Here is a 23557-nt window from a genome sequence, read left to right as displayed (position 1 = left end):
TTGTCAACCACCAATAAACCTCAAAGAAGAAGGAGAAGACACTCCGGTACAGCAGGTGGCGGCATGCACCGTAACGCTGCTGTGTTGCCCGCCAATATAACTGAAGAAGAGGAATAAGAAGCGGCAGCACTGCAAATAAACACAAAGAAGGAATGACAGAGTAAAGAACATGAAATGGTGTGAGGGTGAGATTCAGCCAGTAGTCTCTTAAATGTTTAAGAACCGGGAGGCTCCGTGTGTGTGTGAGATATGAAGGAGAGTCCTGCAGCTCAGCGGCTCTGTCAGCTGCTCTCTCCTGTTAGCTAGCTGTAGCTCCTAGCTAGCCTGTGTGTCGGCTAACACTCACACAGCCTCACTTTTTCACCACAAAAAGAGGAAACATTTACCAATTGAAGACGATTCTTTAATTTGGACAAACAGGTAAGATTTCTTCGCTGTCTGAAATAACGCATTCCTCTGTCCTGTGCGCTCCTGCACAGTCGGCTAACGTTCAGTGAGAGGGCTCACCAAACTGCATTCAAAACTCTTACAAACGGAAATTGATCTTAATGTATAGACGACATATACGGAGCCACCGCAAGATATTCCCAGGAAGACTACCGTTTTACTGTCAAGCAGCCTTACGGCATATATGCTATACACACAAGGCTGATTTCAAGTCCTTCACGAGACTCTAAATGTTTATGTATGTGGCGATAAGACGCACTGTAATGGTGTTTTCACACACACACACACACACCTCTCAATATTAAGAAAGGCTTCACGACCTCATGTTTATTCTTTGGGGCCATCACAAAGCCGGTAAGTCACAGTGCCAGCCAAGTAATAGTGGTCAGAATATGTTTGTAACTGCTTAACAAATGAGTTAACACCCAGCTACAGAAGACATTATATGACAGAAAATACTCCGACTAAATTCTTACCAGATGTAAATGTGTTTTATATATATATATATATATATGCATATATGTATACTTTTTAAAATCTCCTTTCCAAGAGCAACCAGGCCAGGCACCCTAACCCTAACCCTAACCCATAAAACATGGTTACAACAATACATACATGCAGACAAACACAAGTCATACATTACAAAGAGAGAGCACAATGTCCTCTTAAAATGCAACACACAACAGTCAAGTGCATTAATATGTGCAATATTCAATTAGAGTAGCAATCACATTGACCAACAGTGCTATTTTCTGAAAGTGACTTAAATTCCCCCATAGTGATCAGCTCAGACAGTTTCCGGTCCTTCTCTAAGTTATTCTAAGTAGAGGGGAGGCATATGTAAAAGCTTTTTTGCCAAGTTCTGTGCAAACCCTGGGGACCATCTTTTTTTTGTAATTCACATTTTATTGAATTTTAATTTTTACAACAACAAATACAATAAAACAGAACAAATTGGCAGGTTCCAGCAGGCAATGTCTATCACCAATTATCTAAAATAAAACTGAGAGGTTCAACAATAAGGTTTGAATAATGGGTGTTCAGTAGGTGTGGTATAAGGTAGTTGCAGGTTCTCAAAGTACTAATTAATTATTGGCTTGCCAAGCCCCAAGGCATCAAAAATCTTAAATTTTACTCTTCGAGACCTGAACCACCCTGAATACTATCATCATATCAAGTCACATTGACAGATAAATATTTACTTTTCAGTTTCCTGTACATACAAAATTTCTAAACCTTTCCCATTGTTCATTAGCAGATTCATTCCCACCGTTCAGTCTCATCAACATTTCTTCACATGCAGCCGTTTCCATCATTTGAACTTTCCACATTTCCATAGTTGGGGTTTCAGTTCTTCCAACACCTCAAAATCAGACGAGCACAAGTTAATAGAGCAGATTTTAATATTCGATATTTAAATTTGTTTAAATTTGGTACTTTTGTTCTGTCCCCAAGGAGACAGAGCCTTGGTGAGATTGGAAGAATACATCCTAGCCAATTCCCTATTACCTTCAAAACGTTTTCCCACAATGGGAAAACTTGAGTACATTGCCACATTGCGTGTAGATATGTACCACGTTGTGTTTTACATTTCCAGCATAAGTCATCATTTATTAATTTCATTTTATTCAGTCTAGTAGGGTATAGTAATATCTATGTATTATTTTATATTGAATATATTTGCTCCTTGCTTCTCTGACATATTTTTCAGTGTCGGAAAGAATCCCCCTTCCACACTCCTTCATCCAAAAGACAATCCAAATCTTTCTCCCATAGCTTCCTTTAAATAATCACACCCTTTGCTGGTCTTCCAGGGACATATCTCACCACTTGGAGGCTGTTTGAAGTCTTGATGGTAATTTTAAGAACTGATCAATAATATTAGCATCATCATGTAGAAGTATCTTATCTTTTAATGCAGTGTCTGAGTTGTAAATATTTCCAAAAATGGGCTCTTCCTTTAAGTTTAAATTTTCTAATAATGTTTGATAGGACAAATTACTCCTCCTCAAAAAATATCATCTAATGTTCTAATGCCATTTTTCAAACCATTGGGCCCAGTAAATGGTTTGTTTACCTATTTTTATTTTAGCATTGTGCCAAATAGATGCATATTTTTGGGTGTTATGAGAGATTTTACAATTTTTATGCATGTCCCGCCAAGTTTTCCTTGAATGAGTTAAAATTGGGTTCATCATATTTGTCATCCTTTTGCTTAATTGTTTGTGAGAGATTCTCTGTGGGTTTGAGAAGGGAACGTGAGCTCCTGCTCAATCAAGATCCAGTCTAGGTCTGCATTTCTTTTACATTCCAGTGTTTTGCAAGTTTTGCCATTTCAAAAGAATAGCTATAATAGGATATATTTGGTAGGGATAGCCCCCATCTTTCTTTTTGGCTGGTATAATTTATCTAAATTGATTCTGGGTTTCTTCTGCACTTCAAAGGAAGCATTTTATCATGTTGTTATATTTGAGTAATAGCTGTGGGGAATACATAGAGGAAGCATACCTGTAAGATAGTTAATTTGGGGAGCAATGACCATTTTAATAGTATTTACTTTCCCCATAGTGTTAAATTCAACCTATCCCATTTCTCCAGATTAGTCTTAATTTTGTTTAATAGTTTTTCTAAATTGGCTTGTAATAATTTCTTTTATATCTGAATTTAGTTTTATTCCTAAGTACTCCATGTCTTTGGGGAGCCATTTGAAATTAAATGAATTAAGTAGGGGAGCATACCAGGGAAACTGGCATGGCCTCTGACTTATGCCAGTTAATACAGTACCCTGGAAATTTTAGAATATGTTTTAATAGTTTCTAGTAATTGTGCGACAGAACTAGCTGGATCCCCACACAGTGCCAGAATATCATCCGAGAGAAAAGTTTGTGTTCCCTGCCCTCAAGCAGTAACTCCTCAATTCTTGGTTCCTCTCTTTATCATTACAGCTAAAGGTTCGAGAAATATTGTAAAACAATAATGGACTAAGACTACACTCTTGGCGTGTTGATCTAGATATTTTAAAGAACTGAGATATCATGCCATTTGTAAAAACAGCAGCTTTCGGATTTGAATATAGGATCCGCACTCCATCGGCAGAAATTAAAGCCAAACCCAAATCTTGATAGTGTTTCAAAAAGAAAGGCCCACTCCACCCGTATCAAAAGCTTTCTGGGCATCAAGGATAAGGCAAACAACAGGTTGCAGGTTAGATTTATTCAACCAAAGTAGGTGCAAGAGTCTTCTCATGTTATCAGTTGATGTTCTATTTTATGAAGCCTACTTGATCCTTATGTATTATTTTTGGTAAAACTTTGTCTAATCTCAGAGCTAATACTTTTGATAATATTTTGCAATCAACATTAATTAAGCTTTATAGGTCTATAATTTGCAGGGTCTGTTAAATCTTTTTATCTTTTTGGTAGTAGGGTTATAATAGCTTCATTAAAGCTTGTCGGGTAATGATCCACACTCAAATGCTTCCTGCAGAACCTTGTAAGAAATGGGCATAGTACATCCAGATATTTCTTATAATTCTAGCTGGGAAGCCATCCACACCTGGTGACTTCCCAGATTTCATAGCCATAATAGCAGTTTTACCTCTGTGTTTGATATGGGGTTTCTAAATGATCTCTTTCCATCTGAGAACCTGTGGCAGCGTGATGTTTTCAAAAAGTGGCCAAATCATCCTCCTTTGTTATATTTGAAGATGTATATAATTCCTCATAAAACTCTTAAAGATCTTGTTAATGCCAGTTGTGGATGTGATTAGTTCATTATTTTCTCTAATTGTCATAATTGTGTTATTTATGCCCTGTGACTTTTAACTGTCTCGCTAATAATCGTTCAGTCTTCTCCGCTTTTCATAAAAATTAGTTTTAAGCCTAAACAATGCGTATTCTGTTTTTTTATTATAAATTTCATGTAAATCATATTTCAATTGACAGATTTTTATGAAATTTTTCCTCTTCTAACTGCTCCGCTAACAGTTTTTCTAAATCAATTATTTCCTTTCTAATGATTGTAACTTATTACGACTTTCCTTTTTCTTGAAGGAACTCTGAGAAATAAATTTTCCTCTTACTGAATGTTTTGAGAGTCATTCCCCATACTGTAGCTAGTCTCGCTGTTGAACCAATATTTAACTCTAGAAATTTACAGATATCTTCCCCAAGTTTTTTAGCAAATTCTTCATCCTGTAATAAACTTGTGTTCATTCTCCATCTCCAACTTTGATTTTATCAACATTTAGATTCTAAATGTAGCTCCACCAGAGCATGATCCGGTTATTGCTATAACTCCTATATTACAGTCTATAACCTTATCTATGAGAGAGAGTGTGAAATTAGAAAAAATCTATTCGTGAATAAGTTTTGTGGGAATGAGAGTAAAAAGAATACTCCTCTCCTGCTGGGTTAACAAGCCTCCAGATATCAATTAAACTCAGATCTTCCTGTAGACTGTGTATGGCATTTCTTTCTTTTCGAGTATAGGGAAGGTCTAATTTACTACATCTAAATGGTCATCTATTACTTGATTAAAATCTCCCTAATATAAGTGGACCATCCAGGCCTCCCCAACATCTTAGAGACTTTAGAAATAAAATTTGGGCTCTCCTTATTGGGGAGCGTAAATATTACATAATATAACCATTACTCCATTAATTTTAGCTTCTACACACAGGATACGCCCATCAGAGTCCTTAAATTCTTTTTGAAAATATGAAATTAAGCTTTTGTTTACCAAAATGGCAACTCCAAGAGCTTTTTACTAGATACAGAATTGTGAAATACTTTCCCCACCCAATCACGTTTCATTTTCAGAGCTTCTTCTCCTTTTTAAAATGAGTTTCTTGTATAAGAGCAATATCTGTGTTTTTCGGATTTTAGATATGTAAGTATCTTTTTTTCCTTTTGGTAGAGTGCTGCAAACCATTAATGTTCCATGAAACAATGTTGATATACTGACTACCCATAAAGTTTATAAAAACAATATTTTCCTCTCTTCAAAAGTAAAACCATACTATTCCAAATTTCAGTGTAATAGATCCATGCCTTGCCTTTGCAATAACAAACATTTAGACTTAACCATAATCCAAGTCCTGCCACATCAGCAAAAACAGTAACAAAAAGAAAACGTTTTCAACTCAAAAACACTGTCTCAAACACAGAACCTGACAGTGTAAGCATCTTCTGCTGATTCCGGTCCGTGTTGGATCCTCTGGTGGCACCGTCATTCTCCTCCTCGCCCCCTGGTCATGATACAGCTCCCAGCTGGTCCCCGTCCCCGACGCCTCCTTCAGAATAAAGTTCAACTCTCCGTGCTGCGTATATCACTTAGTCCTCTTGTTCCACGGTAGTAATGTTATCCCGTATAAAGCATTCAGCTTTCTCCGGGTCAGTGAAGCTCCATCTCTTCCCTTCCACGTAAATCTCAAGGTTGCTGGGTGTGCGAGCGTGTTTAACCTGGTGCTGCCACAGGATCTTCATGATGGGAGAGAACAGCCTCCGCCGGTCAGAGCGCTCCTTGGTCAAATCCTCAAACATCGAGATGGTGCATCCCTCCCATTTCAGCCCTTTTATTTTCTTAGCAGCAGCAAGAGCTTTCTCTCGGGCCGTATACCGTAAAAACTTCACCAGTATGATACGTGGGGCTGCATTATCATCCGGCCGTGGTCCTCCGTTTCTATGGCTCCTTTCGATTTCAAATTCTTCTCCATCCAGTTTAAAACCATCTCGTAGTATCTTCCTGACATAATCATTCATATTACTTCCAGCCTCCTTGCCTTCCTTCAGTCCAACCAGCCTGACATTATTTCGTCTGCTTTGGTTCTCATAGTTCTCAATTCTCTGCCAAAGTTTATCCACTCGCTCTGTTAGCCGCATGTTATCATTGGCCATGTTAGCTGCGCTATCCTCCACATTGGAAATGCGGGTTTCAGCTTCATCCATTCTTGTTTGGAGCGCACATACCGAGTTCTTGAGTTCGGTGGTGTCTGCCCGTATTACGGTCACATCAGTCGCCACTTCTGATTTAAAGTTTCTCGAGCTTCGTGATCTCCGAGAAAAGATCTTCCATGCTATTTTTCGGGTTAGTTCCGGGGCTAGCCGAGCTAGCATCCACGGGGACAGTAGTTTTCAGACGAGTCTGCACACTTCGTTTGGGTTGATTCATCTCAAAATCCAGAACTTGCGTAAGTAGATAAAGCCACAACTTACCTAGCGTGGTTAGAATTAGTTGCGGAGAGTTGTCATGGTTTAATTGCCTTAATTATGGTCAGGGACCGGGAGCGGATCTAGAGCGCTGCCATTTCCCAGGTATCCCCACGTGACTCCTCCCTGGGGACCATCTTTAAGAGAATACTGTGAGTGCAGTATTTTACTTGTATTGTGCCTTGTATTTTACAAGGCAAATCAGTATGTAGTTTTCTTCTGATTAGGCCCAGTTCACAGAAATGTCTATTCAAAGTGTGGATGCTGGTTATAATTTTGTGATAGTGGGCTAAAATCAGGAGTAGCTATTTCCTAATTGCTAAATTCAGTTGCAAAGTATAATACAATAAAATATAATATATACATTTCAAACTTTTTTTCTCACAAATGTGGGATTTTTTAAATTTGTATTTACAATAGCCTCGAAATGCTGTCTTACTTTTTACTAATTATTCAAGTCTTGGCCCCCCGATTCGATATTATCCCAATACTTAATTTCAATTACAATATTATTGCAGTTTTAAAGATATTATGATATAAATTGCAATGTATTGTGATTTATTACTTTTTTTCAACTGCAAATTATGACCCCAAAGGACATCATTTTTAACATCTGTTTTATTTATTCTACTTAAAAAAAAAAAGTTTTCATTCTGTTCATCACACAGCCATTTTTAATGCAGAGGTTTTTTGTAGTAGATTGAAAAAAAACAATTGATTTTATTAGAATAGTAGGCTACCAAAAGTTAGATTTTTTTGTAAAATTTAGAATTATTGTTATAAAAATGATACATGGCTTAGTGTATAGAAACAATATTGCCATGCAAAAAGATATAATATTTTGCTGTGTCGATTTTCTTTACTGCACCCTCACCAAGCAGTATATCAGTGATACTAAATCTGTGTCCTGAGGGCCAAATCTGGCATTTTTGAACTTCTAATGGAAATAAGATGACATACAGGCTTCATTTATTCAAGCAAAATTACCAGAGGGTCAGGGCTAAATATTTATATATTTATTCTTAATGTTTGTTGAGTGACTGGCCCCTAGCCTCCTGTCATTTTGCATTGGTGACCCCTGAAAGGAGCTCCCACTCAATATTTCACATATTTCACATTACTGCCCTTTGCTCTCCTGAGTCTGAGTCGGTTTAATTTACCTCTTGATGGTATCATGTAAACCTGTATTCTTGTCATTAATCTTTTCCAGTCTAAAATCTGATGTTAATAACAGGGACTGTTCCTCTCTGCTGCCACGCTGTGTGCTGTGCAGCTCAGTCCGCCCTCCATGGCTTCATCAGAGGTCAGCATGCAGGAAATGAGCGAAGTTGTGATCGTCACCATACCTGAAGCAGTGGGCGAGGACCTCCCCTCTGTGGTGGAGGAGGATAAAGCTGTGCTGGTGACTGCAGAGCTGACCCCTCAGCCAGGGTAACACATACACACTACACACAGCTTAGTGCCAAGACATATAGTACAGTGTGTATTTTTTAAGGACTTTGTGCTGTTCGGTTTGCTGATTTGAAACTTAACACCTTGTGGTTTTTCATGTGGTTTTCCAGGGAGGGCATCCTCACGGTAGCACCAGTGGAAGCAGAAGCTGAGACCAGCAGAACAGATTCACTGACAAGAGAGGAGGCAGTCATCGGTAATGTGACCTGCAAGACTGTATTACACTCTGTAAAATGTGGCAGATCAATAGCAGTCAATGGTTTTTCCCCTTTTGTCAGACTATTTCCAAGGTGAAGAATAAACTATCATGCTCACCTTTTAGTGTTATTTAAATGTAAAGCGGAATGATATATTTCAATGTAGTGAAGAGTTTATCTTTAATGTTCTTTAATCTTCTGTTGAGATTTTGTGAAGTAAATGAAATCAACAAATCTCAGCAATGGTACATGTTTCAGTTAGAGCGGTCTTTTCAGTGTATAATTCAAATCACACAATCATCTTTACAATGTTGAAAATGCTTTTTACATCTTTAGTTGTAGATTACCTCAGGGATGATGTTTTTCTGAAGGAAAGGATATGATACTTACACATTTTGTTCAGCAAGAAAATCTTTACTAATGAATAGGAGTGGGGGAAAAAATCCATTCACATAAGAATCTCAATTCTCGTTTTTAAGGATTCAGAATCGATTCAAAAATCCTAAACATAGATTATAGTCTATATTTACTAAATATGCCATTCAGAGGGATGACTCAGATGCATAGTAGCTCTTTTAGAAGCCTCAGAATCCAGCCTGGGAATAAGGGTGTTTTTACGGGACCTTGTTCAATAAATACATGATGATAGATCCGATATTGGGTTTCCTCTGTCCGTATTTTATTAATATTTCGATGATAAAAGTATATTAGCATCAATGCTAATCACCATATAGGCTTCCCATGGTTCCATGGAGAGGTCAGAGGTTTGTCATCTCGAGGAAACTGCACTGTGATTGGTCTAATCCTACTGTATCTATCACTCTGTGTTATTGGTAGCGACTCGTGCATTAGAATAAACTCTGGTAGCACCTATAATAATAATAATGAGACAAGGGTAAATCAGGAGACAGTGTAACAAGCAGCAGGGCCTCATATGGATGTAAACTCTGTGTTCACTGCAGGCAGAGCAGGCAGGAGAATCAGGGCCCTCTCTGAAGTGTCAGGAGTGTGATGTGGCCCTCTGCATCTTCACAGAGAGGAGCACAGATAATACACAAACAACTGCAAAAAAATGATGAAGTTTTTTTTGTACATAATAAAACCTCCATAATTTCATACACACTTTGCCACTGGCAAACAGACTGGAGTAGATCCTGAAATTACACCTACTGTATTTTGAATCAGGAATCGTTTTGAATCGAGAATTGATTCTGAATCAAATTGTGACCCAAAGAATCGAACTTGATTTGAATCATGTGATACTTCAAGATTCACACCCCTACTAATGAAAACCACTTTCAGGATTTTTTAAGCCTAAATGTAATCACCAGAAGTAAAAAGCTAATGTAAGGCTATAAACAAACTACACTATGGCCCCATCACCACTAGAGGCTGTAAAGCTGTGTTTGGCACGATGGCATTCTGTAGTCTCATTTAGCCACTTGTCAGCAACTGTATTTTTAAGACACATGAAAGCTTCAAAGTTCACATTGGGGTATCTACTGACATGTTGTTTGTCGTAGAACAAAATGTGAAAGTCTCGTGGTTGTGTGAACCACAGACCTTAATTCAGGCTTCTGATCAAAAACCCAATCAAAAAAAAACCCACTGAATTTAAGATGAGAAAACAAGAGGTGCAGAAATGCTGTCATTTACAGATTTTGGGACTTGTTTCTGGGGTTCTGTATTATGATCAGATAAAAGAATTGACAGGGTGGCTGTGTGAGGGTGTCTCTCTGTCTCTGTCTCTGCAGTGAAGTTAACTGAGGAGGTGGATGTGGAAGCCGATGTCTTCTACCCAATCACCTGTGGAGATGCCAAAGCCACGCTGGTGTGGAAGAAGTTTGTCTGCCCGGGAATCAATGTGAAATGTGTGCAGGTACTCACTGTCATTTTGAAACAATAGAGTCTGTGTGAATTTCCCGTCATATTTAAAGAGAAACTTTTTTTTGTGTTTTTTTGCGTTTTTAATTTTTTTTTCCCAGGATTGAGAGAGGCCGTGACAGCTGCTGCAGGGAAATAGACTGCATTGTAAACTCTACGGAAAATTTAGCACCGTCAATTTACGTCCACTTAAAGACGTGTCTCACTGCTGAAAAGATAAAACTTTTCATAAAACTGGTCCGTCTCTGCAGCAGAAAGACACAAATACTTTTGAAATTGGTGATACATGACCAGAGAAAACCGAGAAAAAGGACGCTTTTGCTCAAGTACCAGAATGCACTGCACCACACTATACATGCTCCTGCAGGTGGATGACGTAATGCGTTCCCATCCATGTGAAACAATTGTGGCTGGCTGAGTAACAATGCTTTATTCCTTTTAAACAGTAAGCTTAAACATGTTTCTGAAAACATTTTAGGCAAGAAATATGCAACTCAGCAACACAATCTTGATTTATATTTGATCAGTGCTGCCTAGTTTTACTTCATCATTTCTGTTGTTTCTGTTTTTTTTTCTGACTTGTTTTTATTGTGCAGGAAACAGTATGGCACCCAGTTCCTGCTGGCAAACTCTCGCTATTAAAGCGGCACTAAAATATGCTTCTAGAAACATCTGAGGTGAGAAATAGGCAGTGCAGTAACAGAATCTTGGTTTGCATTTGATTGGCACTGCCTGGTTTTACCGTTTGATCTTATTTCGGTTTGAATTTGAGAGACAAGGGGGGGCACATGCATTCAGGTTTACCACAGGTCATCTAAACATAATAAGTATCCCTTTAAAGTGATAGATTCAGATTGTTATTATAAGTGTTGAGAGTGTCTGAAAACATTATGGAAAGGTTCCCTACTGAGAAAAAAATGTTTTTCTAACCTTTTGCAGATGTGTTTGTTAATGTGACCACTCTGAAATCTCAGGGAAGGTGACTTATTGCAGGAAAAATAACATTCAAAACATTCATGAGTATTGGAGAGAGCAGTGCTAGGACGTTTATGGTGTAGCATAGTGTCATGTAAAACACTTCTTATAACAATCTGAGCCTGTCGCTGTCAGAAACAAACACGGTCAGTGGTTGTAAGGTGACGATGCTCTGTTTCCTGCAGGGATTACATCGCACGCTTTTCCTTGTTCCAGATACAGCTCTCTCTCAGTACTGGACCATTTTTAAAAATGTGGCTGTCTCTATGAGTCACTTAGACAAAAAACATGGCGAAATAGGGTCAAGGATGAAAAATACTGTGACCCCTTAAGGAAATCTAGATGAAGTGGATCATTAACAGCTTTTCTTTCCTCTGTGATCAGTTCAATGAGCAGCTCATCAGCCCCAAGGAGTTCGTGTGTTTAGCGGGGAAATCCACTCTGAAGGACTGGAAGAGAGCCATCCGCCTCAACGGCACCATGCTCAGGTCTGCACTCTTCAAATACTTGAACACTGAATTTTGGTTTGATATTATTGGATAGAAACCCCAAGTCTTCTTGTTTGTGCAACATTTACTCAACAAAATCTCCATTGATTTCAGTGGACGTTTTATGAAAACATCTTGGAGTTAGGAGGTTTATATACCTGTTAAGAACGCTGGTGTCCAAGATTTCTCAACTGACTTTTGGACTTGTTAAGTATTATTCGGATGAGAGGCATTTAAACACATCCTCCACACTGGATCATGTTGCAGAAATACAGCAGGAATTTGACAAAATCCAGTGTTTACGAATAATGCAGAGATGGGATGAATTTGTGTTGATAATTGTGATTTTTGAAGATTAATTAAGATGCATTGATAATTTCACGAATTTTTAAACCAAACTACATTTAAAAATGGATACTTCCATACTTTAATATAAATATAAACTATAAAAATGTTTAATTCATGTCTTTTTTTCCAACAATGCCTTTGTTGATTTTAGCAACAATAAACAAAGACATACACATACACACATACCTGTACATGTGTACACAAATACACATAAAAGTGGACTCACAGAAGATTAATACTAAATTAAAACATGAAAATTAAATAATTGAATGAAAACAAAATGAAATAAATACATAAATAAATGTAGGTTGAGGATCGTGTTAGGGTGATACACTTCAGTTTAAGTACATCTTATATTAATGTACAAAAAATACAGAAAACCTCTGACAGATTTGGATGTAGCAGAGGTTAACTTATCGTCTACCCCCTGGTGCCTTCATCCTGTGGGCTCAGTCTGTCCTCTCTAATTAACACATGAAGGGACCGCAGAGGTAGTGAAAGATAGTTGATTACCCATAATACCATCTGCCATTTTTCCTCAGGGCAGAGTCTTACCATTACTCTGATTACTGACCTTTTTTCATGAAAGAGCAATAACACTTTTAGCCAATAATGAAACCATTTCTACAAAATATTGTTTTCTCCTTCTGATGTTATGATTAGCTGTATGTAAGCCTCATATGAAAAGCTTTGGGCCCAGAGGTATTTGTATGATGTGTCCAGGATGCTCTCTCTCACTGCTTCCCCAAAATGTTTTTATCTGCGTACACCAAAAACAGGGAAAAAGTCTATCTTTTTATTTTCCGCATTTGGTACTTACCTCAGGTAGAGCACTGTTGTATTTTTAGGTGTGGAGTGTATGTTTGCAGCAGCCAATTATTCTGCAGTAATTTATGATGTGTGTCAGTTGTTTTATCATAATGGGAAGGTTTGGCAGCACAGTATTGCCTATTTTATATCAGTAAAGAATTTCAATATAGTTTTCACCACTGGCTGCATCTAAGGCGTCTGGGCAGGCTGACATATGTCAAAAAACTTCAGCCACTGCATCCATTTGAATATATTTCATTGGTGCTGAGACTATGAAAGGTCCTGTCCACCAAAGTGTTTTTTTCTGAGGCCAGGGTATTTTTGAATTCTTTTTGTAATACTTTGCAGTGGGAGCACCACGTATTTACACTGTTCAACAAGTGCTTCAAAAGCGCTGCTCTCGTCACTGTTGCTTCAGCCATTCAATCACAGTGATGGAAACCGCGTGCACCACTGCACACTGTATGCTGCTGCTAAATGGCCTTCTCTGTCCATCTGCAGACTCTCGCACTGGTTGGTTTTTATACACAAAAGTGTACTTGAGCTGGTTTTCTCTTATTTGTGTACATACATGTATAAAAAACAGAATCAATATGGCCTGCGCTCTCTTGATGTTGGTCCCCATGGTTCGCACAGAACTTGGCAAAAAGGTTTAAATATGCCGCCCCCTCTTCTTAGAATAACTTACAGAAAGACCTAAAACTGTCTAAGCTGATCACTAGCAGTGAATTTAAATCACTTTTAAAAGATGGAGAAAAAAGCACCCTTGGTCAATGTGACGGCTACTCTAATATTAATGTGTTTGTCTGTTTGGTGTTGCATTTTAACTGGAGGCTGTGCTTGCTCTTTGTAATGTGTGATAGTTGTGTTTTTCTGCTTGTATATATTGTTGCAACAATGTATAATGCTACCGTCTTGGCACGGTTGCTCTCTTTAAATCTCTGTGAGTCTTTTCCTTTTCTCTGTTAAATAAAGGATGTATACAAAAATACCACAAAGACAAACTGTCACACCTGACATGTATGTTCCAAGTGCTGAGCAACAACAGTTACTGAACCCACACAGAGCAGCAGGTCGCTCTCTCTCCCTGCGTGCTTCAGCCTTTCCCTCATATGCTACCTCGTGCCGACATATTTGCTTATGCATCTTATAAGTCTGGTTGCTATGATACGGAATATCTGCTGAAGTAAACAAGTCGGCACAAGGTAGAGAACCCGCTTAAGATAAGGAGGGGCCGAAGCATGTAGATGGAGAGAATGGACCTGCAGATCTGTGTGGGTTCATGAGAGGAAACATAGTATAGGCTATATACTTTACATGAACACATTTCTCCACCATTGTTGTTGTTGTTGTTGTTGTTGTTGTTTAACACTTGAACATGTTAGATCTGACAGTTTGTCTTCGTGGTAGGCTAGTTGAACATTTTTCACCTCTTTTTCAGCTCTGACAAAGAAAAGCTCAACCAGCAGCACTCGGCACAGAGTTCATGCTAGGCGCCTCGTTGCACTGCTGGCATTTGTAGCATGGTGTAAATATGCAGCGCTTCCATTGCAAAACATCTACAAAAACACACTGGCCTCAGATAAAAACACTTTAGTGGACACGACCTGTTAGCCCAAAGCTCCACTTAAACGCTTAATGTTCAGTGTCAAGACAACTCTGTTAATTACATTTCTGATTGATTCTCTCAAGGAAAACAACAAATGTGAAATTTAATATTGACATGAAAGAAACGCTTTGGTCAATGCCAGTGTTTCATTAGCATGTTGACATGCTTCCAGTTAGCATGTTAGCACGGTGAAGATGGATGTGCTGAAGGAGGCTCATCAGGGAGACTAAGGGTTTGTGATTTCAGGCCAGAGAAAAACCAAAGTCGTACACGGCTGTATAGATGATTATAGTGTGTGTCAGCAGATCTATAAAAATGTGTTTGAATGGTTGTTGTGCCTCAGGTTGACACATGGCGGTCAGTCAACACTGTAGTGTATTCTGATATGTTTGATTTGACAGGAAGATCATGGACTCAGGTGAGCTGGACTTCTACCAGCATGCAAAGGTCTGCTCCAACACATGCCGCAGCACCAAGATAGACCTGGTGGGAACCAAAGTGTCCATCAGCAGCGATCATTCTGCTGAACTGGTTCCTGCCACCCCCTCATCAGCTGACTGTAAGTTCCACAGTATCAGCGGTCCTACGAGTTCAGGGCTCGTTCTGGTCTCAGAGCTGGAACTGTTAGAAGACTTTAAAATCTCTACAATCAGCACAGATTCAAGCTGGACACCCAAGATTAGTGTCACCAACTCAGTCTCTGAGCAAATGTTTCCCCTCTGTTCCTGACTTAGGATGTTGACTAATGGCCAGAAAAGTGTTTTTTTCAGGGTTTTTTGATGATGTCACAGTGAAGTTGATCTTTGTTTGGATATTTTCAGTGCTTCATCATTGTGTCCTATCAGACAGCTGTGTGAAATTTTGTCATACTTAGGCAATTAATTCTTGAGTTATGGCCAAAAACATTTATTGTGTGGTCACAGTGACCTTTGACCTTCGACCACCAAATTCTAATCATTCATCCTTGATTCCAAGTGAAGATTTAATTTGTGCTAAATCAGAAGAAATTCCCTCAAGGTGTTCTTGAGATATTATGATCAAAAGAATGAGGTACAAGAGGTCAAGGTGACCTTGACCTTTGACAAAAAGAAACCCCAAACTCTCAGTAAATCTTTGACTCATAGTGGACATTGGCCGGGCTGTAGCCATAAAAACAACAATGCAGAACAAGAAAAGCTTCTGAACCATAATGGAAATCTGCATCAGAACCCAGAATAAATACAACAGCAGATGTAGACACACTGTCAGGGTGTAAGTCCAGTGATGTGGTTCACTGAGTGTTGTTTGCTATGTGTGTTGTAGTGAACGGAGCAGCAGCCTCGTTTCCAGAGGTGTCAGAAGAAACTTCAGAGTGGGTCACAGCCATCGGAGGTGATCAGAAACCTGCAGACACACTCACCTTCATGTGGAATGAGTTGGTTGAATACACTGTTGCATTCTTGATGATGTTAAGTATATATATTTGTGTGTGTGTGTTCAGAGGACTCTGTGGCATTCTGGCGTGCGGTGAAGGAGGCTGGACTGCTGGAGGAAGTGATGGAGGATTTCCAGAAGGAGCTGCAAGAGGTGTTAAAGGGATTACAGGAGAGAGTCTGTGACCCACCACTTCAGGTCAAAGGTTAGAGAAACACACACTCAGCACACAGAGAGACACAGAGCGCACTCTGACACACACACACACACACACACACACACACACACACACACACACACACACACACACACACGTATGTGTGTTTAACGATTGAAGACACAGCTCAGGGAGGAGGTGGGCTGGTACCAAGCAGCACCATAATGCACCATCCCCTGCTGTCATGGAAATGCATGTCATCACAGCTTGGCTTTGGCATAGCGCCTTACAAGTACTGACCTGCCCCGAGGCAAAAATCCATAATATAATCTTTTGTTGTCTCTAATTTTAAATGTCAGCATGGACAAACACAAAGTTGAATGTGTCAGAGTTTTGTTGTTCTTGGTCACATTAAACAAGGAGAAATATTCCAAATGCTCATCTGTTCAGGCAGATTAGGAGCTAAGAAATGAGCTCGTGTGCACAGCGTTTTCACACAAAACAACATTTGAAGTATCAGATGGCTCAGCGGGGACATCCGTTTTTAAGGGATCTGTGGAATTGCCCTTTAATGTTTAACATGGCTGTGTCCCATTGAACATGTTTTTTTTTTCAGATGCTGTTTTGCTCAACAATATAGTGCAGAACTTTGGGATGTTGGACCTGGTGAAGAAGGTTCTGGCCAGTCATAAGAGCCAGATGGACCGTTACAGAGAGCAGTACACTCGCAGCCTCGCAGGTCAGTACAACAGTCCTCAGAACTGTTGTCCCATCATGCTTTTGGGGGCTTAGAACATCTGGAGCTCTAGAGAGTGCAGTGGACTGTTGACATGTCTACCTCAGACAGCAGTCAGGCAGTTTCAGCTGATCAGAATGCGGCTGCCATGGCTGTAACAAGGACCAGAAAGGCTCAGCAGGGAACCACTGATCAGCTCAGCAAACTCCTCTGTTGTGTTTTTTTCTGTGTGTGCTGAATGCTTTTGTGGCTCATGAACACAGAGCTCTTCACCACACCCTTTTTTCCTCAGCAGCAGTTTGTGGTTTTGGAGTCACCGTGTGGATAATTGATCTATCAGATTGTCTATCATCGTACAGAGCTGATCAGTTTAGATTGATTGATGAGAGGAGCAGCTGTTGCAGAGTGAAAACAAACTTTTATACTCAGCACAATGACTGGTTAACTGACATTCTGCTGCTCCGTCTGTATCCAGAGTACGTTCTTCACTTCGAGAGTGTGGTGAAATGAGTAACTGAGCAGTAGGCTGTATATAGCACCCCTAATGACAGTCATGCTCCATTTGTTACGTTGCAACAAATGTTTTAATCATGGCAGGCCACCATGAATAAACGAATGTGTGAGAAACCCTGCTATTAAAAGTGCTACAGTATATAAATAAATCTGCATTGCCTAGAGAAATGACCCCCCTGCATTGTGCATGAAGGGGTTAATAGGAAGCCTGTGTGTGTTTGTACACTCTGCTGATGTGTGTCTCCACCTGTAGCTCTGGAGCAGCAGTGTGACGAGCACAGGAAGCGAGCCAAGGAGCTGAAGAGCAAATCCCAGCACCTCAACAACGTCCTGATGACCCTCACCCCAGTCCCTGCTCCCCCCACGCCCAAGCGCCCCCGGCTGACCCGTGCCATCTCTGGCCCCGCCTCAGTGAGCGCCACTTCCACGCAGATCACTCTGCCTCTGAACCAGCTGAGCGGCCTGCCGCTGGGCAAGGTGCTGACCGTGGCAGGAGCCCCTTCTGCCACAAACCTGGGTGGGTACACCCTCCTGACCTCCTCGCTCTCTGGGTCAGAGCTGGCGGCCGACGCCTCTAACCTGACCGTGCTGTCCACAACGGCAGGTCAGGAGGGCGCGGCCGGCGGCTCCACGGCTTCCACCGCCTTCGTTAAAGTGGTCGGCCCTCAGTTTCAGCTGGTGACGCTGCCGACCGCGCTGCAGAGCCTGGCCACTGCACAAAGTGGCGTCCAACAACAGGTTGGCAGCATCAGTGTGGTGGATGCCACGGCAACAGTTGCAGAGGATTCACAAGAGGAGGGCCAGGCTGATGGCGAGGAGGAATGTCAGCCAGAGCAGGTTAAAGAGCAGGACGGCGAGCAGCCGGCAGAGCAGCAGTGAGACGCAGCACAGCTGTTCTGTGTGGTCTCCCAGCTGGTAATTGCCTTTGTTTCACGAGTGTGGACCCTGGACTGAGAGATGGCTCAGGGCTCCTACAAGTCAAGCCAATTTCATTTAGAAAGCCGAATATCACAGATCACACTTCGCTACAAAGGGGCTGTACAGCATACAGCATCCCTCTATCCTCAGACCCTCCAAGATGATAAGGAAAAATTTCCCAATAATGGTCCACATTTTGACCTTTACTGATAATTTCATGCAGCGTTTTCATTTGTCCTTAAACAAAACCCATGAGCCTTCTGTGTAGATGTCCTTTAACTTTCAAGATCCATTTCTATCAGAGTGGCATCTGCTGTGAGGAGTGTGTCTGTCAGTAGTGGTGTTCCTGTAAATATGTACAATATATTTGATACCGCTGTTTCTGTAGGGATTCGTACCATATAGGCTGGAAAAAGGCAGTATTGTTCTGTTTGGTAATAAATGCTCAGTTTTCAAGAAAAGCGTGTATTATTACATAATGTCATAATAAATGACAAATACAAATTTTTATCTCAACCCTTAAAAGGAGGAGAAAAAAAACCTAAAGCTGACAAAAAAACGCTCCACTGATGCTTTTCTCCGGATGTCTTCATCTAATAGTTTGTTCAGTCATCATGTGACGGTGTCAGCAGTCATCACATGACACATGACAGGAGTTATTACAATCCAAACTTGTTGAGATGATAAAAAAAAGAGAAAAAAAACTTTTGCGACTTACATACACTAATATGGTAATTCCTGTTGAGAAAAATTATATTGTCTATTAACCCTTTGAAACCTGAGCAAGTGGGTCTGATTTCTTTCAGAACATGGGAGGAGGGAAGTGAGCCTTTTTTTTTAAAAAGATATTTTAGGTTTTTTTCCCTTTATTAGATAGTACAGACTAAGTGTGAAAGGGGGAGAGAGAGAGAGGGACTGACATGCAGCAAAGGGAAAAAAATTGGAATCGAACCTCTGGCTGCTGTGACAAGGACACAGCCTTTACATACGAGGCGCCCGCTTTACCAAGTGAGCTCCTGGGCAACATGGATATAAGCAGTTTACCAAGAAATTGCCTAAAATGAAAAGAAATGAATAAACAGTTACACCACCAGATGGCGCCACCGTCTAACCGTTAATGGCCTTTGTGCCACTCAGACTGCGGTTCGTGTGTTTGTCCAGCAGATTGAGACGCCTCAGAGCCGTAGCTTCAGAGCAGAGTCCACAGATTGAAGCTTCTGTTATCGGAGTCTTCAGAGAAACGGTCTCTTAAATAATGTGAACGATCACTCTATTTATTATGCATCATGGGGAATTTAGAAATGTGTAAATCCAGCTCTTAATTTCAGTGGAACGATTTAGATTTATGGACACAAACTTGGCAAAAGGTTGATTTTGCAGGATATGACCTTGTAAAAACTGTGAAAGAAATGGTAAAAATAGACGCACTGTTACTTGGAGGAAAATGTGAAGAATCGAGACACACCAAGGTTATAATATCTGTTAAAATCACCTGTATGGTGAAACAGCCTGACTCCTATTACAACTGCGTATTTGCTCTGACCATTTGTTGTAATGTGTCACCGTTTTGGTGCTGTGGCAGTGAGGGTCAGTCTATCCATTCAACATTCCAACATTTTAAATTTATCTTCATACTCACATCATGAGAAATATTCATTTCACATTATAAATTCGGGATAATTCTGTATAAAACAACAACAAAAAACACCATATATCTAATTATTTGACTAAATTTTCACCATTATTTTTACCCATCTCCTGCAAACCTACCTTTGCTTTTAATCGAATATGTACCAATTTTAGGATTGAGGACTACAATGTATTTAACTTTTTGAGTAATTTCAAAAAATGGGGAAAGGCAATGAGTAAGGAAAGAAGAAACGACTCAGAAATCAACAAGAAATTAGTATAAAGTACAAGAAAATTACCCGAAAATGAGTTTAAAAAACGAAAGAGAACGATTTAAAAAAAATAAATAAATAAAAATTCTGTAACATAATTTTAAAGACGTAATGATGATGATCATAAATATATGGGCTATCTCTCCCTAGCTTTTCCACGGAAAATGTCCTAGACATTCCTAGCTTTTAAAAACACTTTTCTAAATGTACTTATTTCATGCAAATTTTGGATTTTTTTATGATCAATTTGCTCATTACCCTTTTCCAAGGTTTTGGAAGAAGTCGCAATAAATTGTTGATGGCGCAAAGGTTTAAAAACTTGAGAAAGAAGTCTGAACGCCGCGCAAGAAAATTGGTGTTACTCCGGGTTTTTAAGGGGTTAAAATGCCAATCAGTGTATATTATTTATGCCGAATTGAATGGATATTTTATTGAAGACATATAATCTAGTCAAGTCCAGGTATGAGTCTATCGATTAGTTAGAAAATATTAAATCAAAATTCTGAATGGAGTTTAGCGCGATGGGACGGAATTGAGGCTGAAATCAGTTGCACAAGTAGGATTTTCTTTTACCTTGTTGGTCAAACAGGAAAGTGGTTTTATTCATGTTTTTATTAAACAAGCATAATTTATTGAATGACACACGGTGATGCCAAGAAGACAGAGATGAGTTGTTACACAGAAGGCAACCCAGTTAAAAGCATATAGGCAGGCATACGATACTGTTGGATACATGGCGGCATCTCAAGTGAACCTGCACCAGTTCTCTGTAGTTTTTCTCTCCGCAGGTTTCATCTATAAGCTCAAGTCATCGTAGGAGTAATAGGGCTCCTCCACTGAGCGCACAGAGATTTTGAAGTGCCGGCGCAGAAAGCCTCCGTAACGCTTGTCCCACTTCAGGTTGTTCAACTTTGGTCGGATCCTCCTCATGAAGCCCCCATAGCGCTTCTGCAGCTCCTCTGGCTCTTGGCTCTCCTCCGCCGAACTACTCCTCTTTGACTTGGGGCCGATTTTTCGTAAAAAGCCGCCGTAACGTTTAACATAACTATGGAGCATCTGGTCCTCCGGAGAGCCGTCTGCGTCCTGCGGCGCGTCTGCATCTCTCTCCTCCAGCCTCTTCAACAAGTCCTCGTATTTCTTGGGCAGCGCCCCGGCCTTCAGGATGTAATTATCGCGCCAGGGAGAGGTGAAGATTTTGTTTTTGTTCTTGTCGATTCTCTTGATGAAGCCTCCGTAGCGTTTGACCAGGTCCGCCTGCTGGCTCTCCTGCTCACCCGCAACTTCATCCTGGCTGAAGTCCGCCAGCGCCGGAGCCTGCTCGCAGCTGTCCAGCTGCCCCTCACACTCCGCGCTGCACGGCTGCAGGCACACAGAGACAAGAGGGTGAAACCAACATCTGTGCGCACACACGGGGTGTCACCACAGCAAGCTGCATGCTGCTGGAAGTCAGCTTTACACCTTTTTTTGTTTGTAAAATATATTTCTAAGGGTTTGGCATCAGCTTTATCGGTATTTATGAGTTAAATTTTCAAACCTAAAATGTCATGGGTCGCTGTATCCCATATTCTCGATAGCTTATCCTGCCTCATTATGGCTGCACATTCACTCAATACTCAACCTAACAAATTTGCTATCTTTAACTTTAGATAATAATAATAATAATAATAATAATAATAATAATAATAATAATAATAATAATTAAACAAAGTAAATGAAACTGCTAGAGAGACAAAATAATGCTTTTGGAAGTTTGGCACATGATTTTAGATTCTTACAAGTAGAAATCAAAAGTTAAAATCAAATTTAGGCTTCTGCTGACTAATTTTAACATGAAAATCATGACAGTAATTGTCTCTCCTTTGTGCCTCAATGCGCTGGGTGTGAAGTTGTCTCTGTGCTCTTACCAGGCTGCTGAAGGCGGCGTCACGGCTGAGGATCTGCTGCATGCATTTCTGACACTGTGAAGAGCAATCTGCACGGATGGAGGGCGGCAAGCTCAGCATGAGCACCAGGACATACCACTCCATTCTTCACCAGATTCCTGACACACAGACACACAGACACACACACACACACACACACACACACACACACACACAGAAACATGACAGGCAGTGCCGGTGAGTCTGGATCAGAGTTGCTGTGCCAGAATTCATGAAATGACTTTACCTGTAGTACTGAAAAATACTAATTTCTACCTTCACTCTGTGACTCAAAACAGTCTGTGTTATGGGTTATGTAGTCCTGTGCGCAATGCGTAATGGCGCCAAGTCCTCTTTCACCTCTTTGTAATTTAACTCCAAACAGAGAAAGCTGACATGCGGTCTGAACTCACACTGGAAAGACAAGAAAGTATAAAGTGTTGAGTCGGTACCTCAGGAGTTGGACAGATACTTCCAGCCGTATTAAGACTCGCAGAGGCGCATCTACCATCAAATGTCCGTCCTCCAGCTCTTCTCCAACTGTTTCTCCTGCGCGGTTCTCCGCCGCTCTTTTTATCGCCGGAGACTTGGCTGTGTCACCGCAGCGCATCACAGCAGCTTCTACTGAGGGACCAATGGGAGGGAAATATACTGCGTAAATATTCCCACCGCCTCCCGCTCCAGGAGTTTCTAACAACGCCCACACAGAGGAGGTATAGGAGCAGCAGCGCTGTGCGTCCCATAAGCACATCATCATCATCATCCTCATCATCATCATCATCATCATCATCATCATCATCATCATCATCATCATCATCACCACCATCATTATCATCATCATCACCACCAACATCACCATTATCATCATCACCATCACCATCATCATCATCACCATCACTATCATCATCACTATCACCATCACCATCACTATCACTACCATCATTCCATCTCTGGGGGATCAAACACTCGGCTGTAAATCATACTAACATCAATTAACAACCTTTTTTTCTCTTTTCCAGTAACATCTTTAAAATTTAACCTACAAAGGAGAAGAAGAAATCATTTTCAATTCAGACATGAACCGAAACCTCAGCTGGACAGAGAACACTAACATGAACAGGGCTGTGCAGAGAGCTTTAGAGGGCCAGGTGATCAAAGTTAAACAAGGGCACCTGGAACACCAACATATTTTACAGCACAACCTGTTGAATTAGAGCAGCCCAGATTCAAACTGAATGTAATACGGAACCTTACAATAAACCACATCACTATAAAGAATAGGATTATCACATCACTTTAATCAGCAGCGCAAACATTGTGGGAATTTGTGACACAAAAGCTATTACAGAGGCTGAGTACTACACCAATTGGTGGTAGTGATGCACCAAAACGTTGTTAACCAACTGTTAATAAACTTCAAGAAGAGAAGAAGAAGACGATGTGGTTGAGTTTCTCCAGTTATTCAGTTTATGGAGTTTGAAAACAGTGTGATTATGAACATTTGAAGTGCCATCATTGTTCTCACAGCCAGAATGGGAAATGTGACGCTAATAGAGTGAGGTTTTTTATTTTTAGATT

At 40.3% G+C, this 23557-nt stretch overlaps 2 protein-coding genes across 4 annotated transcripts; one reads left to right on the top strand and one right to left on the bottom strand.

Annotated features, from left to right (window-relative positions):
* Positions 1-40: 40 nt before the first annotated feature.
* Positions 41-18617, top strand: gmeb2 (glucocorticoid modulatory element binding protein 2). Of its 3 annotated transcripts, none has more exons than XM_042492704.2 (10): positions 41-420; positions 7930-8087; positions 8219-8304; positions 10060-10184; positions 11549-11652; positions 14821-14978; positions 15722-15790; positions 15900-16037; positions 16606-16728; positions 17492-18617. In XM_042492704.2, the coding sequence occupies exons 2-10, from the start codon at positions 7945-7947 to the stop codon at positions 18115-18117; spliced, it is 1572 nt and encodes a 523-aa protein (XP_042348638.1). In that variant the 5' UTR covers positions 41-420; positions 7930-7944; the 3' UTR covers positions 18118-18617. The 3 variants fall into 3 exon arrangements, with proteins under 3 accessions (XP_042348638.1, XP_042348639.1, XP_042348637.1); XM_042492705.2 differs by having other exon boundaries at positions 7867-8087; XM_042492703.2 differs by having other exon boundaries at positions 42-420; positions 7891-8087.
* Positions 18618-19057: 440 nt separating this feature from the next.
* On the bottom strand, positions 19058-22544 carry pdyn (prodynorphin). The gene is made up of 3 exons (XM_042492610.2): positions 22432-22544; positions 21962-22098; positions 19058-21416 (listed from the first exon to the last, which is right to left on the bottom strand). Exons 2-3 carry the CDS (start codon positions 22082-22084, stop codon positions 20853-20855), a joined length of 687 nt encoding a protein of 228 aa, XP_042348544.2. The 5' UTR covers positions 22085-22098; positions 22432-22544; the 3' UTR covers positions 19058-20852.
* Positions 22545-23557: the final 1013 nt, after the last annotated feature.

Source organism: Plectropomus leopardus, chromosome 9, assembly GCF_026936395.1.
Source record: "Plectropomus leopardus strain MGB_pleo_1.0 chromosome 9, ASM2693639v1, whole genome shotgun sequence".
Taxonomy (NCBI): Eukaryota; Metazoa; Chordata; class Actinopteri; order Perciformes; family Serranidae; genus Plectropomus; species Plectropomus leopardus.
Note: the sequence above shows the minus strand (reverse complement) of the source record. Positions and strands in the feature narration are given on the sequence as shown.

Bases quoted from the DNA above. Each gene is read 5' to 3' on its own strand.
- gmeb2 (XM_042492704.2), top strand. From the start codon at position 7,945: ATGGCTTCATCAGAGGTCAGCATGCAGGAAATGAGCGAAGTTGTGATC. The intron at 8,305-10,059 runs GTAATGTGACCT...CTGTCTCTGCAG, and splicing joins AAGAGAGGAGGCAGTCATCG to TGAAGTTAACTGAGGAGGTG. The intron at 11,653-14,820 runs GTCTGCACTCTT...TTGATTTGACAG, and splicing joins CTCAACGGCACCATGCTCAG to GAAGATCATGGACTCAGGTG.
- pdyn (XM_042492610.2), bottom strand. From the start codon at position 22,084: ATGGAGTGGTATGTCCTGGTGCTCATGCTGAGCTTGCCGCCCTCCATC. The intron at 21,417-21,961 runs GTAAGAGCACAG...GTGTGCCTGCAG, and splicing joins ACGCCGCCTTCAGCAGCCTG to CCGTGCAGCGCGGAGTGTGA.